Source organism: Pithys albifrons, chromosome 9, assembly GCF_047495875.1.
Source record: "Pithys albifrons albifrons isolate INPA30051 chromosome 9, PitAlb_v1, whole genome shotgun sequence".
Lineage (NCBI taxonomy): Eukaryota > Metazoa > Chordata > Aves > Passeriformes > Thamnophilidae > Pithys > Pithys albifrons.
Genome location: NC_092466.1, coordinates 11,551,954 through 11,570,078, shown reverse-complemented (window position 1 = coordinate 11,570,078; position 18,125 = coordinate 11,551,954). Strand labels below are relative to the sequence as shown.

Below are 18,125 nucleotides of genomic sequence, written 5' to 3'. Positions count from 1 at the left end.
CCAAGTATTCAGAAAATACTGGCTTTACCCCACACAAGACTTTCAAAACTTTTTTTGCTTCAATACACAGGATCTTGCTTTTCAGATAGCAGAAGATAATCACACAACACATCTGCTGATGTGACAGGGGAACATGTCCACTGGGCACATGGACACCACACAGCCTCTGGTTCTCTTGCCTGAGCCCCATTTTTGTTCCTTTTTTACTATATGCTTGCAGCATGAAGGAGCAAGAAGCAGGAGACACATGTAAAAGAGCAAGGCACAGTTTTGCCCTCAGGTGGCAGGTGACGAAGTGTCTCTGCTCAGTACAATTTTTTTACTTACCATTAACTAATAGGTAGAAAAAAGCATTAAAATAGAAAGTACCAGTACCAAAGGAGCTAACAGAAAATATGGGACAAGCCCAAAATTGCTACTCCTGCTTTAACTAACACATTTCTCTTGCTGTGAAAACTGCTGCTTAAAAACTAAGAGGAAATAAACAAGAGAAAAGTTCAGCTCCATCATGAACCTATTTCACAGGCAGCTTCTTTGCTTGAAAATATTAAGCTTCCTGGGAAATCAACCTTGTTTCCAGAGTGTGATGATGATTAGACAGAGTGCTTTGAGGACACTGGCTGCTTCTGAACCTCCTGGCTCATTTCTGCACCATGTGTTGAAGAAATTTCTGTGTTCTTTAGGCTATGTTTATACAAGTGATAACAATTTTAAGACTCCACTGACAAAGACAACAGAACTAGCAAAGGGGGAAGAACATCCCTTTAAGGGCTGACACTCCAAGTAACGCTTCTCAAGTCTGCCCTGTCTTCCAACAGAGCAAGGTTGTTTCCTCACACTATTGCAAATATTGTTCTTCAAGGGAATGCAAAACAAGCAAAAAACCTGCTTCAACAGCAATAGATGTCTGACAGAAAATCTTTTTTATACTGTCATCCAAATTCTTATTTGCTTTTTATCCATAACATTAAAATTGAAAGGAAAATTTAATTTCCTTCCCTAAACATAAAGCAAACCTGTTGTCATGTGCAATGAGACTCTCAAGGCTTCAACTTACATGTGCTCTTCTCATGCCTTCTGTTTCCGATGCGTTCTTCACAGCTTTTGCAATGCAGATGGGGGTATATGGGGTGAGGTACCGGTAAGCCTGCAGCAGAAGGACAGGGATTACTTGTGGATTAGTCAGACTACATAATCCTACAGATTTAATAACTCAGCCTGGCCACAATTTGTACTTTGGCAGCCTCTCTCACCCTTCAGCACAGTGAGATACTGGTTGCCAGTAGTCAGCTAAGTGCACTGGGGAACAGAGGAGAAAACAGTCCCTTGACTGCAGGAAGAACAGCCCCAGGGAAACCCAAAGAACTAAAGAGTCAACAAACTGTCATGAAGCAGAGTGAATATATGTATATACAAAAGTGTGTGAGCCATAGATTTCCTGTTGCTGGTGTACACTCAAGGCCCAGAGACAGTCAATGAGAAACACAAATACCAGACACTATGGTGGAACTTGAGCTGTGGAAACAGACCTAAAAGTCATCTTGACTTGTTACCTGACTGTCACTCTCAAGCAGCAGGGAGCAAAAAATAGCCAGCCAAGGTACCAAGCACTGGAATTGAACCCAGTGGGCCCCTCAGGGCTCCAGTACTGAGCATTCAACCACTTTTAATGATCAGCAGCTCCGATTAACACATCAAGGCCTCAAGAAACATGAAAGCCCTTTGCAAAGCTGAGCTTTACAAGCTGCCCATTCTGAAAGAAGTTTACATCAGTGGTTTGAGACAAAGCTTTCCTATGCCTGTATGGAGTGACCCTGCATTAGGAACTGATCCCTTACTACTGCACACTTCCCCAAACATCAGCTGTCCTCAGATTAGCAAGAATGCTTGGCTGGTTCTGAGCATGCCTTCAAAAATTCACCAGCTGAGGTGAATTACTCAAGTCTTATCACACTTGGCATCAGAAGAAGGAAGAATAACCAAGTCTTTCGTGCCACAGTTCTCTGCTCTACCCATTATATATCAGGAGGTGGAATGAGCACTACAGAAGCACAGCACACAAAAAAAATTCACTCAAACTCTTGGAAAGGCCTGGCAGACCCTCAGCAAAGACTAATTTCACATAAATACTACAGGCTTACAATTTCCGAATTCTTAGAAACACGAAGACAATTACATAATTGTTATAATGCAAAGTAAAAAAGAAGTCACAAAAAATCAGGAAAGTCCTTTTATCAAGGACAGGATAAATGGTCAGATTCTTAGATTGGCTTGCCTTTTACAGATACTTGTAGTTCTATTAATCTTCTGTGAAAAGCATATTTACATGCATATGTAAGCAAATCCATAAAGAGTTTGCAGATCTGTGTTTAATAATGGACTGGATTTTTGCCAGTGTCAATATTTGGCTTTGATGGAGACAGACAGTAGATGAACTTCCAGTACTGATGTTCTTCAAAGCACTGCAGGCCAGTTCTTAGCTGGTAGAGAGCCAGAGAGGAACTAGGAAAACTTTGGCTCTTTCAGTGACTCTCTAAGTGGTTTTTAATCAAGACATTTCAGTACTCCTTTCCTGCTTTCTATTGCAAAGAGCTCCTTGAGGCAGGGACTCTCCCACTGCAGACAGAGGGCATGTAGCACTGTAATGACTCAGTATCAACAAAAACTTCCAGTACTCACAGGGTCAATAATGTCACTCCAGCTCACTACATTCCTTAATCTAGGTCAGACCTTCTGTAGTTCTCCATACGGATGCTCTACATAAATTATCTACAGCAACTTACCCAAACTGGGAATAGACCATGGACAGCATGGGGCTTTCTACTCTGAAGTCAAAAGAGCAACAATTTATCTTGAATCCTCCATAGACTCACAAAACAGTATTTATTCATAGTATCTGCTGGTTACTGGATATCACTGTAAACCGGATGGCATTTCAAGAGAATTTGATCTCTGGCAAACAAGAGACGTAAACAAGATGCATGGAAAGCATCTTATTTGTCCATAGTTGCTGATGCATCCTTCCCTATGTATCTCCTTTCATGGCTACTGGAATATTAGGTGGACTGTGGGAGTTCCAGACAGCCAAATTCAAGTACAAGAGTAGCAAGATATAGCATGTATGGCTGTACAGAAATTATTCTGATGCTACAACTGTCCCTCAGCAGATGCACTCGCTGCATGGACAACTAACACCTGCAGGTCACCTGTGCCCACAAGGTTCCCTGCTGCAACAACTCTGTTGCCTTGTTCCTCCTGCCTTCAGTACAAGACATCACATATTGCCTGATATCAAGCTACTGAACTAAATAAGGGCCACCATCTTTAGACACTCAGATCAAGCCAAATGCATCATCCCAGAAGTCCCGCTCAACTTTCCTGCTTCAATTTCTGCAATTTTCCAGTTCTTCCTGCTGGTCCACATAAGGTTGATGCTCCATCCATGGCCAGAATGACCTGAGTTCACCCTGCTCCCTCTCTCCCTCCCCTCTCTCATTGTACTTGTTTTATCTTAAGCTGACAATTCTTTAGCTCAATCAGCTTAGTGAGTTGGAAGGGCAGCGAGAGCAACCCTGGGATTAACAACCCCTCCATACCTCAGCATGGCTGGATCCCTTCTGCACAAGCTCCAGCCTGCATCATGGTTTTCAGAGGGGAAACTGTGGTCACTAACACCATTCCTGACCATGGTGAGCAGAGAAGAGAAATGCATTTTCCCTTGCAAGAGCCACTGACCTTGGGAATGGCCTCAGTCAGAGCATAGCTGGCTTTGTCGCTGAGCCACACTTTCTCCTTGGGTGAGAGGCCTGCACCAACAGCCTGCAGCTCTGACAGGATAGATCCGTAGGGCATCACCTGGATTTTAAACTCAGGCTCCAGGGTGGAGTCGAGCTGTAAGTGCTCCCTCACAGCTGGGTCACTCATCCGGTCACCATCAATGAAGAGCCTGAGAAACAAATTGGATAGAACAAACAGGCGGGACCACACCTGACAGCGGCTGGAGTTAAAAGAGGGAAGGAGAAACCATTCTGGCAACATTTCGGGGAGAAAGGAGTTTGTGAATTATGTGCTATACTGTGTCCTATGTTGTTTTAACCACTTCACCCAGATTAAATCCTGCTTCAAAATTAAGATGTCCCGTCCTGCTGACAGCAAAGAAGCTGACAGCATTTTTATTTGTATAACACATTAAAAATGGCTACATCCCACTACTGTGCTTGAAACAGGAGGGTAACAGAGGGAAGCAACAGCCAGTCTCTAATCTTTAAAGGCAACATCTGGAAATAGAAAACCTACTGTTGTTCTAAGTTCTAGTTGTTTTATGTTCTCACTTTCACCAATTGAAAAGTTCAATTCAACCTTCACATACAACCCCTACTCATTCAGCCAGGTTTCACCTCAGATGGGTCTAGGCAGTAGCTTGTAGATGCCTCTAAAACACTTTTGCTTGCTATGGCTCAATATATGGAGCAGTCATAGGAAAGAAGCCTTCATAAACCTGCCCTGAAACTTTCCTACACAGTCCCTGCAGTTCTGAAGTTACTCAGCAATTAGACAGCAGAGAAAAGTTTTCCAATGGCCAGGCCAGCATTGGCTCTTACCCACATTTCACCCACAGCTCCAAGAGCCCTCCACATTCTCTCAGGGTGACAAGACAGAGGGGTCAGCCACCATGCCAAACATCACCCAGCAAGTTGGCCAAGTGCTGAGGAGCAAAGCAGAGCTTGACTGCCCCTCTAACTCTGATCAGGGAGGAGAGTAATTAACAGTGAAGACCAAACTGCTCTGAAAGGACAGTGAAGCACCCCAGTGTAGGCATTTGAAAAGACAAATGCTTGGCTAGAACAGCTCTCCCAGAGAAGAATGTATCTTGAGGAAAAGAAGAAGGGGATGTAAGCACCTGATTGTGTTCATTCCTACGACAGCATAGGCAAAAAACACAGGATTGTACTCAACATCAGAACCTCGAAGGTTGAAAAGCCCTGAAAAATAAGAATGCCAAGAATCACAGTCCTGGTTAATATTTTGCAACATTACAGAAAGTCAAAAATAATCTCAGCAAAACACAGTCAAGCAACAAGACGTCATAGGTGCAGGGCGTGGGTTCAGCTCCCACCCACTTGTCCCACGTCCTGCTGCTTTCCTGGCAATCCTACGTTTTTGCCAGGAGATGGCACCAGAACAGCAGTTTAAACATTCCCATAGGGAAAGGAAACAACTAAAGGAGGGCCGGCTTGGAAGAAAACAGGTACAGGCAAAGAAGGACAGGGACGTGTACAAAAAGTAGTGTCTGCCCTTTCTGGTCTGTGCAATGCAGTAAAAGCTCACTTCTTTACAGCCTGAAAACGTCAGTTACAAGTTACCATTTCATTCCAGTCCTTCTTTTGATACTTGAGGGAAGAGCAAGACACAATAGGCAAGATTAAAATACCCTAAAAGGGCCTCTCCTTTGGGTGCCTCCAGTATCTCAGATTCAGACTGTATAGTCTTAGCCATTTTTCACAAAGATTTTATCCCAAACAACTCCAGACAAAGTCAAGAGGGGAAGTAGATGTTCAGCATCTCCAAACTCCTGATTTTAGGGTCAAATAAAAACTCCAGGGTACCCAATTAGTTGAAATTAGTTACTCAAGCCAATAAGGCCAGCCAGCAGGACAGCTGGGAAATGAACCAACATGTCCTAAATCACAATCCAGCACTGTATTCATCGAACTGTGCAAATTCTGCCATGAAAGCAAAAATAGAGTTTAATTCTCCCCAGGGAAGGAATAGGTCACTTGAATGCAGGAAAGAGCCACAAAGAACTCCTTACTGCATGGGCACAAACTTCCTCGCTCAGCCGACTCCCAGTGCAGTAAAGAGGCAACAGTCTGCTTTGTGGTTCTCATTCTGTCCCCAGAAACCTGCCTGGAGTTTAATACAGTGAATCAATTAGAAAAAATTAAAGACAACTTCTCCCCTTCCCCCATTAGGATAAGAAATCAACCAGGCACCTGACAATGAGCTTCTCTCATGACCTTCTCTGGTACATCTTAAAACTCTTGATTCATAACCAAGCTTGGCTATGCTGTAGACATTTAATCTGAAACCACCTCAGGGCACCAATTTATCATTAATTTAATTGGAGATGGGCCTGAAAAGGTGAGACACACAATCTCTGCTCATGCAGGCCTCCCCAGGGAGGAGTCATATTCACCACTCTCCAAAGTACTTTTTTCATGAAACAAGTTCTTTACTTAGTGTCCCAGATCCAGGAGAGCTTCACCCAGCAACAGAGACATCGTGCTGGCAGTGCCGGAGCTGGGAACACACCACCTTCATTCCTACCTTTTCAGATAAGACATGGTGCACAGGCATTGGCAGCACTGACACTCTGCCAGTACTATGTTCCTGTTGCACCAGTCTGTACACTGGTGATTCCTACACAAAGGACAGCAGCAGCCCTGGGGAAACCACTGCTGTTTGTGGCCATTCTCCCCTCCTACACACTGGGCTGGAAGCCAGGGTATGGAGACCTAGCCATGCTGGGACCCCAAACACAGAGGGGATTCCAGTGAGACCCCAGGTTGAAATGATCTAGAAATACAAGTTGAGCCCAGACTTACTTGTTTTAAGCAAAGCATTTGCTGAACATAGGAGAGGTAAAGACTGACTTAAGAAATTGTAACAATTAGGAAGATTACTGTGAATGCTGTGCACCCCACCCTTGCCTTATGTATACAAAGCCACATGTTGCACTGCTTTGTTTATAGCCCAGACTTCACAGCAGAAAACAATCTCTATCTTTCGACTGGGTGAGGCACCATCAGGATACTTTATTGCCAGAAAACCTCACAGTTCTTTTTATTTCCATCAGACTGCCTCAGGCTTTATATATAACCTTCCTCTCCTTTTGCCTGGGCTGCTTTTCAAATGTGATTTGCTCCATTTCCTGGGCCAAAAATGTACTCAGGAGCTGCACTGGTGTAATAAGGCACTGTGCAGAAATACAAGCACGCTGCTTGTGATGCGATTTCACCACTGCACTCGATACACAAAGTAATTAATGGCTCACAAACATGTTGTCTGTTAGAAGTGCCTCTCATCCTGGCATGGTTCTTCCTTTCCAGAGCACAAAGAACATTTCTTCTGTAGGAAGAACCAAGAAAGGACATGCAAAGACTTACATGCTACTTCATCCAATGCCGTTACCACAAACCACATTACTTTTCTCTCAGCCATTTTTGAACGGAGGGCTACAATTTTGTCTCTCCAGCTGACCCCTGCAAAACACAATACAAAAAGCTACATTCACTAACATCACTGAGGAAGATCATTAAAACACAGAACAACACGCTGGATTTTGGAGGGATCCAAAACACACTGTGCTTCTGCTCCTCACACCTTTCTAATAATTGATATGAATTATCTCAAACAAACTGCCCTCCAGACATCCATGGATTTGTTTTAAAGTCACCCAACTTCTAGCAAATGGTTATTTGGAGTTTTGAGGACACCTTCTTGACCTGTTCATAGTGGATCATGTTGTGCTACAGTACTGCTTTTCTCACAACTTTGTAAGAGAAAAGCAGAAGGGCAATAGGGCAGTAGAAACAACCCACGTCTATTTGGGAGTTAAGCTTCTCACCTGTGTAACTCAGGTCAAGCATGATGAGAGGCTTGCAGGGGCGTTGAGGACAATCTGTCCAGATTGTATCGATCAGGTTTTCCTTGACAGGCACAAGGTCATGGCCAGCACTTCTCAAGACTTTGGACATCCTCTTCCACTGGTCTGACAAAGGGAAAAAGTCAAGAGCTTCAACACGGGTTCAACAACAGACTCAAGAATCTGAGTCACCTGCCTTCTTTCTTGACTCTTCTTCTTCCCATTCCCCTAAAAAAAGCAAAATCTATTGCAGTTACAGTTCCACAAACATTCCACAAACTGCCACTACAGCCAGTAGTGGAAAGTATTCATAGTCTTGGAGCCTCCTGCTTGAGCTGGACAGGAGTGCCTGGAAGAAGCCACTCCAGAAGCTGCTGTAAGGGTGCCCTCCACCTCACTGCAGAACCATGCTAGATCTAAGCTAGATGAGAGGTGAGAGTCACTTCCACACAGCCATGAGATGGTTTCTTAGCCCATTTGAATCAAGCAAATATCTCCCCTTGCCTCCAGTGACCCTTGCATTGGGCCCCATGTTTTGAAGCATGAATAGATGGATATAAATGATACCTTTCACTGTGCTTCCTACAGGGAAAGCTGCAGAGATGGCAAGACCACCAAACAGGAGTAGCAGCATGGATTTTGCCAGGTTGTTTTGTTCACATGCTGGCCAATGCATTCAGCGGCTTTGTACTGAAGTGCCCATGACAAGCCAAAGCACAGACAAAAGGAGGTAGATCAGGATTCTGGTTTTCAGGTAAGGTCACTGCAAGCCTAGAAAGCAGCTCTCACCCCTTGTGTTCTGGTGTCAAACCATTGTTGTGGAGCTCTCGTGGTACATGCTTAAGCAAAATCCAACCTGTTTTGCATAACAGTTTAACCCACCATCTCATCTGGGCTGAAACATGCTTAGCTGCACACCATCACACAACAGCTTAGCCAGACAAGCAAGGAGCCAAAATATAGTTGCCCAACCCAGAACTATAAAATAAAGCAAAACCAACCAGCTGGAATAATGAAAGGATCCACTCCCACCTTGGAGCCTTCTGGGAGGACACTCACTAGCCAATCCTCCTGAGTTGGTGTATCTTTCAGACCTAAAAGGATTAAAAAAAAAAAAGGTTCAAAGAAGCAGTCACACTGACACATTCCCACACTATGCAAAAAGTACAAGATAATGCAACTACTGAGGAACGTCTAGACCACTTGGCAACAGTTGTCACAGGACACTAAAGAAGGAGCAGTGTATCCAAGATGTCCCTAAGTCCCTGCACGATGGGATATCCTTAGAGCCCAAGCTGAACATGTGTGAAGTAACCAAACAGCCTGTGGCTGTTCTCTGTTTATCGGTGGAGCAGCAGCCCAGTTTCCTGCGTACCCATTTTCATGAGTGTCCAGTTGTTATCCATTTGATGTGCCGCCTGCAGGAAGTAGCGTCCGTCAGTCCACATGGCTGCATGCTGTTCAGTGACTATGGCAGTACCTAGGCAGGAAGGCAGAGGTGGGGTGATTCAGGGGTGGGCAGCCACCATGCAGAGACACAGACAGCAGGGACAGTGTTTGAAATACACTCTAATTCCCTAAAAGGCAGCTCTGCTTACTGTTCAAAAGCAAGTCCTGTTTCAGTGGAGATACTGTTTCCCCTGCACTATGACTTCCCAAATGCTATCTGAGACAGAATGCACAAAGATGCACCCTAATGAATTGCCTCACATGAATTTGACTTAAACAAATCTCAGCCAGTCAGTGGAACTGGGTAAACAGGGCTTTCCAAACCTTCTGTAACAGAGACCGTGGTTTCCACTAGGCTGTTGTCACAGTAACACATATTGTGCATCCCTGAACTCCACCCCATCTTTTAGGGAGGAAGCCTGGACTCTGGCCATCCACAAGAAACAGCTGATACTAGGCCTGCAGACATAGGTATCACTTCCAGCTGTCAGCTGCACCTCCTTCCCAAACAATACAGCTCTAGCAGAGATGGCTGAACAGGAAACATGAACAAAAACTTCTGTTGGTTCCAGTGTCTGTCCTATTGCACTGACTCCAGATGGAGGGATGCAAGCAGACAGCTGAGGGGCAGTGACATCTCAGAAAGGCACTCAAGCTGCCTTGCCCTTGGCAATACAAAACAAAACAAACCATGGCACAAGCAGAAACTGAATCCAAGTCTTTTGAGTCTGCATCTTGATCATACTTTCTGTCACCAGAAACTGAATCCCAGATTAGCAGTGCAGAGATTCCAAATATGAACTCATTGTCTTCTACCAAACTCCCCCAACACAAACCACATTTTAAGCTGCTTCAGCCTGAAAAGATGAAGCAAGAAACACAAGGTGAGCCCCTGTGTGAAATCTCACTGACTTGCTGAGCATTAGGCTGGGAACATGGACCTTCCAAGTACATACCAGGGCACAAATTAGAGGGGAAGGTTATGAAGAGGTCATGCAAAAGGCGCGAAATTAATGCAGGATTCATGTTAGCCATTAACAGCAATCTGCATCCCTGGATTTATCACCTTCCACATGAGATCCCAGAGCTCATAGGAACTGATGAACAGATCCTCCAAACACATAGGTATCAGTATTTGTAATCAGATTTACAATTAGAGGGGGGGAGAAAGAGTTCGGTAGACTAAAGTGACTTTCCAACAACGACAGAGCAGAGTAATTTGCAGAGCTTAGGGTACAGCTAGGGTAAAAACTAGGTCTCTTGAAACACAGACCTACCCTAGAGCCAAGAAAACATCCTGTCTCGGTAAGATAAGCAAACTTTTCCACAGCGTTCAGTTTCCAAATGCAGTGTTTCTGGCCCTGTCTCTATTTAAACAGAAAGGCCAACTAAAGTCCATCACTTTATTCATCCAGCCCAAATGGGCAACATAAAAATCTGTTCGTACTGGCTGCACATCAAAAGAAATGACCGTGGGTTACAAACACCACATGAAAGAGTTAACAGGATTTTACTTTAAGAGAAGTTCATTTAGGGGTCAAACATTTTCTGAAAACTTGTTATTCCGCTGATATTACATAATTCCAGTGGGTAGCCAAGACTTAATTCTACAGATGCTGAAATGGGAATAAAACAGTCCAAACAAGCTGAATAGGTTTCCTTTTCCATTCTGCCTCAATGCCCTGAATGGAACTATTTCTTTATAGGAGAATTATGCAATAACCCAAGTTCTGGAAAGGTACCTGCAGAGCCATCAAATCCAGAGATGAACGCCCTTCTGCAATCACACGGTGCAATGTATTCACTCTAGAAAACAAAAGAGGCGGCAATTATTTATAGCAGCAGGGGGAAAAAAACCCAATCAGCTGATGACAAATACTTTGATAAGCTTTTTCTCCTAAAGGACACCGCAGGGAGAACAAAATGAGTTAAAAAATCCTGGGCTCTACTCCACTGGAACATTTAATCATCTGTGATTATACCGTATTTATGTTCAACCGGTGCGTTTTTTAAGCTGCAGCACTTTTTTCCCACAAACGTCTGTAAACACTGAAGTACTTCAGAGTTTGCAGACCTTTATTTCACACAGCCTCCCCTTTGGGCAACAAACAAATGATGCCTTTGAAGCTGCAATGTGAAAGGAAGAGAAACCAGAAGGATCCACTGATCTTGGGGACCAGACTAATCAGCACATAAAATCTGTAAAATTCACTATCTCCAGAGAAGTCCCCTCACTGACATTTGTAAGAATTCCTTCAAGACTTTCTTTTCCATAACAATGACATTGAAAAGAATCATCAGAGTGGTAAAACTGTAAAAAAGTTAACCTTCAGGACCTTTGATAAATAGGTACTGATCCTCTCACTTCTCTCTTGCCTAATCAAAATTAGACTACAGCAAAAACCACCAGGTTTGATGGAAGAGACGGAATCAAAGGCTACAAGTCCATCCTCATCCCAAACCTATCACAACCTGTGTTTGTGGACACATCTCTTGGCAGTATTGTAGAAGACCCTGAGAATGTTCAGACTTCAAATATCCAGAGGAGTTGTCTAAATTAAAAGAGCCGTACCTTTACATGGCCCAAAAGCCTTTTTTATGGGATCTCATTCTGGCAAGTTTGGAGGTCAGAACTGCTGAGTAGGCCTGTTAATTAACTAGTGCAGCTCAGCAAATCAGCTTAATCCAGGCTGACAGCACCAATGTATGAGCTGTAAAACCCCTGGATTTGTACCTTACAAACGGTCTGAAATGCAAGTCTGCTCCTCAGCCCATAAAGTTTCTCTGCATCCAGCTGTGCTGGGGCAAAAGAAACATCTAAGGGATTGAGCTAAGAAATCACAGCCCACTTCTCAGGTGGTTTTAGTTCCCACTGCGATAGAACCACCTGAGTGTTAGAAAATACTCCTTTCAAATCTGTTACTCCTCACCATTCTAAAGAAGGCTGAGGGTTCAAAGCACAGCAGTGAGGAAGCACAAATCACAGCACTTGGGACCAGCTCTTTATTTCTGCCCCAAATCACACCATGATCAAACCTCCTTCAGAACAGCCAAGTCTCTCCCCTCCTGGGAGAAGCCCTAGGCAGCAGCTACCAACCATTCCCCACTAACGTTTTGAACCAGAGCCTTGCAACAGCAAATATCATGGCCCAAAAGAGGATCTCGTTTTTGCTCCTGATTGCCAGGGAAGATTCATGGGATATGTTCCAAAGAAATCCTCCATTTTATCCAAACACTAGTGAAAACTGACAGAGAGGAGGGGAGTATGGAGGCTGTAGGTGCCCTCATCTCTGACTCACTTAGTTTCCTGTGCCTACTTTTGTCCAGCCCCACAGGGCTGTCACATAAACTCAGCAACTGTGGGGAGGAGAGGGGTCAGGATACCCGCCTCGGGAAGGGATGACTGACCTCTGCACACTAGCTCATGGGGTGGATCCACCTCAGCCCCCCACAGCACACTATCACAACTAACCCCCTTTAAAATACTAACAAAGGCATCAGCAAAGAGGACAAAGTCGTTCAGGGAATGGAATCGAGTGTCTGTTTCCCCACTGCCCATCTCCCAGCAGCAGGACAGAACACAAAGGCAGATCAACGCCAGACCTGAGGATTCCCCATTTCAGCATTTCCTAATGACTATTCAGCCTGTTGGCTGTTATGACTCCCCATCTGCTACACTTCACAGCTCAAAGGTGGGACACCACCTCCCAGGCTCTAAGTCCTAAGGAAGATGCTGGAAATTTCCACTCATGGAATGTATCACTAAGTACATCCCAAAATAGACCAGTGATTTCTCTTCCATTTTTCTTGACCAACACAGTAGAGACTACAGGCTAGTTTGCTTGTGCAGACAAGAATCTCATATTCATAGGTGGGTTAACACCACAAAATAGTAAAATGAGTGAAAAAAACTTAAAAAAATATTAAAGGAAAAAATGAAGTGTATCAGGTTTAGATCTGGTAAAAGCTGATGAAAATTAGCAAAGACCTTGACGGCATGGAAATACCCCATGCTGTCCCATTCACAGACAAACCCAGGGCATAAGGCAGATGGACTTTGAAAGGGAGAATGAGGGATCTGGAGGGAATGATGGTTCATTCACTTGTCAGTCTGAATTGTTGCACAACCACCTGTTCTGTTTCACACAGCAACCCCCACTGTGCAAAGATGAGTCCAAGTTTTGCACGAGCTAAAATTACTGGGGGAGCACCTGTGTACGCCACACAAAGCACACACCACAGCCCAGTGAGAACAAGGTATTTCCCTGGGGCTTGTCTTTCAGCTCTGATGGCCTTCAACTTGGCCCTCCCCAGACTTTTCATGTCTGCTTTTCACCACACCTGTCAGTCCTGCAGACAAAACTACATCACAAAAATGCTTAGCTAAGCCAGAAAGAACCCCCAGTATCTGTGGTGCTTACTCCCACAGCCTGCAAGGTTGAGCGATTAATATATTAAAGCTTATTCTATCCTAATGTCAACCAAGTTCAGCAATGAAAAGTGCAGCTCACTAGCCTTAGAAGTATGACACTGGTGTCATTAAAGAACAAACCCTGCTGTGTACCTGGAGGGAGGTCAATATTCACTGCCAAAAAACAAACTGCATTGGTAAGATCTGGAACAGGTCAGTGCAACCTGTGCACAAGCTGTCTCTTGCTTTATAGCCCCACTGATTCCTCAGCTCAAGTGTGCGTGAGAGGAGCCAGCCCGGAGCAGAAGACAGCACCTCTGCCAACTCAAACACAGGGCTGTGAGCTGGGCAGGTGCTTCCTTGATGTGGAAGACCAGCCAGATCTGACTAAATTTGTTTTGAGTCAAGGCCTGGAGGTAGAAGCCAGCCTCAGTTAAGCTGTGACTGGCTCCAAACCCAAACTCTAATCCAAACATCATTACCTCCCATTAAGAAGCTCCTCCAATCTCTGAATATTCCTATACAGGCAAACTCTATATTCAATGTAAACTGCATGACAACATAAAAATGGATCCTGTGTTTACCACTGCAACACCCCAAAAGCTCTGACAGACATTTTTAACCAAACCACAAAGGAGTTATGTGAGTCATTCCCAAAAGCATGGCTTTTCACCCCTTTGTGATCCTTGGACAGCTGCAGCCACAGGATCCACCTAGCGCTCACAAAAGGAATGGGATTATTTGCATGGAGTTTATCCCATTTTTGACTGGGACTGCTCTCCTTTTTCATCAGCCACTGGACCACCCAGGTCCTCATGGAAACAGTCTGTTTCTTCAGAATTCTTATCACCAGCATCAAAATTTTCAAAAATTAAAGCAGCCAGACAACATCCAGGGCTGACTGCAAGACCCACAAACCCAAGGTATTAGCAGCTTTGAATAAGCCAGAGTCAGAGCCAGCAGTTTGAGAAGCTCTGCAAGTCTTTCAGTTCCTTACACAACTAAACATCAAAAGCAAAGGATACAACTGGTGGCAAGACTCCTGGCAATATTATAATATAAACCTCTTAGCTTTGCAGGAAAACCAATATTAAAAGCATTACAGAACTCAAAGCTCAAGTATTCCCAGTGTTACAAAGAGAAATCAGTCAGCAACTTGCAGCATCAGGGTGTATGAGCATCAGTCCAATTCATGGGTTCCTTTCCTACCCAGAAGGGAATAGAGCTTCCCCAAATCTAAACGTGTGGCAACACCACAGGAGGGAAAGCCTTCTTTGTTGACAAGTTCTGTGATGTGGATCCCAGGACAGCCTCAGGAATAGCTGAGGCAAGGACAGCAATACACCATCACTAAGGCTGTGGGGAGGAAATGGCTTGGGCCACCAAATTCTTGGGTATCGTTAAACCACAGTGTTCTGAGTCATGGAGGGAGCTGCCCAAAAACAAAATCTGACTGTAGGGATGTAAAGTTCTTGTCTGCACATAGGAAACAAGCCCTTGCTTGGAACATGGGGCAGCTGCAAATCTCAGGTTATCACAACCTCCCTGGAATCAGTAAGGCTGTTCTGGGATCAATAGGGACCTGTCAATGCCAAAAATTGCACCAGTTCCCAAACTTCACAGAAACAAAAGTCTGCATGAGCTACTCAGGAGGCACCAGAATCAGCAGTGTAGAGTAATAGTTTCCATTCAGATAGATTCTCTCTGCAGAGAAACCTGACCAACTCGCCTGGCAGGAAATAGCAACATGGGGTTCTCTGCTTAACTGCACTCTGTCAAGGAAAAGAAAGCAACAGAAAAACCCAGAAGTCCTGAGGGTCACATTCTTCAACTCACATGACAGCATTTAATGTCTAGTGAAATGAAACCAGAGTTATATATGGACAGAGGCAGCTTGCGGCAGGAATGCAGCAGACAATAGCAGCTGCAGAAAACGCCTTCCCCCTACCTGCCCAAGTTTGGATCCCTCTAAGAGGAAACACGATGCTGCACATATGGTCCCAGGGCACAGGCAAGTCTGGACTCAGCTCACCTCAGTGCCAAGTCGAGGGCAAAGGTTCTGATTCAGTTGCATTTTGCTCTCATGCACCCAGGGGTAAAAGGGAGCTTTGGGTGTCAGCCAGGAAAGCTTCAAGTCTTTTGTTTCCTGAAAATGGCTGAGGAGGAAAAAACTCTTGGCAGTTCTTGGGTCTCCTAACAGAGTGAACAGAAGAGTAAAACTAGTGTATGAGCTGGCAGGGGAGGTAAAAGGCAGTTCAGCAATTTAAAATTTGTCACAGACTACAAAAATCTTAACAGTGGAAGCAGCACACACCAGTTACTGCCGTGAGTTACCACCCTGGGCCAACTTCCCTCCTATCTTTAGTGCACAGATCATGATGCAAAGCAGCAGGGGAAGGGAAGCATCATTGTGGCCTGTTCCTTCCCCGCCTGTCCAAAGGCCCCTCCATGTGGGATCTAAAGGGCTTTAGCATAAGACAGCAAATTCCAGTAAGAACCTGATCTAGCAAAGGGAAAGCTCTGCAACTAATCCTTCACCACCTTGCTTAAGAGTATGTGTTGATCAGGAGGTGCTAATAGAGAAACTAATGCCTAGATAACTTCTGTTCCTCACCCAGTAAATCTATTCTTTCCAGCAGCCAGGATGGGTACAAGTCCTTTGGCAAGCTCCCTTTTCTGCAGTGTCAGCTGCCTGGAGACAATCTGAAGAGAAGCTGTTGGTAGACCATGCACTCTGATTTCTTACAAATACATAAAAACCTTGGTCTCCTGAACAGACCTCAGACACGTTTTCCAACACGGTATTTCTCAGGTTACACAGACTTTTATACTAGAACCATTAAAGCAAGTTGAGTGGAGGGTGATTTTAGTTATCCCTTGCTTTTATTTTTTGCAGGGAAGGAAAATGAGACCATTCCCATAATTCATCCATCCATACCTGGTGGGCATCTCCAGAGGGCACTATGTAGGCTTGGACAGGCTCCTGGACATACTTGGGATTCTTCATCACCTGCCGCAGTTGTTTCAGCAGCTCCGTTGTAATTTTTGGACTCATCTTCCTACCTGCAACTAAAACAAAGCACAAAAACCTCAGTTTCTCCAACCATCGCAGGTCACAACATGCACAGGAAGAGGGCCATCACCACTGGAAACTGTGCTTGAGGACAACTGTGCCAATGTCATCCCTCTCAGACCAGAATTTCACCTGCCTTGTCACTTCACTCAATTTCCTTAAGAATGAGAGATCAGATTAAGGCCTGAGAATCAAAGCTCATCTGTCCTGTAAAGGATCTTTCTCACCTGGTGAAGGATGGCATGCCCTATAGTGACACACATGAGCTTAACACACCAACCAACCCTTCTTGCATGTGGACAGGAGCAGGAAGCCCAGCATCTCAGATATTCCCTATGAAAGCCAGGAAAGGGCTTGGCATGTGATATAGATGGCTCCAAGTGTCCACAGATCAGAAGTAGCCTCACCCATAACATGTACTGAGAGAAACTTTCCGTGTTCTCACTCTGGGGCCAGAGATGCTGTGGCTCATACACCACAGGAGCACAGGCTGTTGGGAGAGCAAGACATGACATCAGGAACTCAGAAATGGACCAATTACAAATGCAATTTTTACAAGTTTCACTACAACCCAGAGCTTCATGGTGGACTGGTGAGTGGATTAACTCGGACAAAAGAAATATGCTCCCAAGGACATACAGAGGAATGCATTCATTGGCCACATTCACCTCTGGGCTGTGAGCTAGTTCATCTAGAAGAACACAACTGCAACAGGAGGAACAGCACATTGAGCACTCACAAGGGACTGCCAGAGGACAACTAGGGAGGCTTATGGGAACCTCCTCCAAAGACTTTTGGCAAATGCTTTGCAGACCTCAGCTGCTGTCAGGCAGGGGTTGGGCACAGCCTGGATGGAAGATGAGAGGGGAAAACAAGGGCATAGGCCAATCACCCTCCCTGGCTGTGGTTTTTTTAATCTATCTTTGGCATTGCAGTGAACACCAGACTTTCAATTTGTTACCCCAAAAGTGTCTCCCGCCAGTACCTGCTGTGAGCACTACACATAGTGATCATCAGGCCCTGCTGCTGTGCTGGCACAAGAGAAGGCTGCAGTGGAAGGCACACACTGACTGCAGGGGGATGAGCTGGGGGATGCCTGGCCAGAAAGACTATGAAAATCAAGTAACCTGAATCTCCTCGGAGATTCTTTTCATCTTTTCCTCACTCCCATCTCCAAAGGGTGCCCAAAGGGAGCCCCTTCCCAGTTCTCTACCCATTTCTTTCACGTTTTTAAGAATGTGCTGGGATCTTAAAACTTTAATGCTGTTACTTTCCAGGACAAGGTGGGTAGGCTGCATGCTGCTTGAATGCCATGCTATGCAGTATTTTATTCTGACCAGTTAATTTCACATCTCATTTCACAGCCATGTCTACAAACAGACCATAGATGGGAGAAGCAAACAGCATATAAGACTCAAATATTTTTTGCTTATGCAGGCACTCACCCTATTTACACCTCAGTAACTACCAGGACTCCCAAGTGACATTACGGTCTTATGCCAAAACACAATAAGGCACAGTCCCTGCCCTGTGATGTTTGCTGTCTA

The 18,125-nt window shown here is 44.7% G+C and overlaps 1 protein-coding gene across 4 annotated transcripts in view; it reads right to left on the bottom strand.

Annotated features, from left to right (window-relative positions):
* The window catches only part of XPNPEP1 (X-prolyl aminopeptidase 1), a 30,936-nt gene that overhangs the window by 9,947 nt on the left and 2,864 nt on the right, over positions 1–18,125 (bottom strand). For all 4 annotated transcript variants that reach the window (XM_071563610.1, XM_071563609.1, XM_071563608.1 and 1 more), the window contains 9 exons: positions 16,444–16,574; positions 10,837–10,900; positions 9,021–9,125; positions 8,647–8,739; positions 7,628–7,771; positions 7,167–7,262; positions 4,901–4,982; positions 3,736–3,946; positions 1,058–1,147 (listed from right to left, as the gene is read on the bottom strand). In XM_071563610.1, coding sequence (XP_071419711.1) covers positions 1,058–1,147; positions 3,736–3,946; positions 4,901–4,982; positions 7,167–7,262; positions 7,628–7,771; positions 8,647–8,739; positions 9,021–9,125; positions 10,837–10,900; positions 16,444–16,560 — 1,002 coding nt within the window. In that variant the 5' untranslated portion in view covers positions 16,561–16,574. The remainder of the gene's footprint in view (positions 1–1,057; positions 1,148–3,735; positions 3,947–4,900; positions 4,983–7,166; positions 7,263–7,627; positions 7,772–8,646; positions 8,740–9,020; positions 9,126–10,836; positions 10,901–16,443; positions 16,575–18,125) is intronic.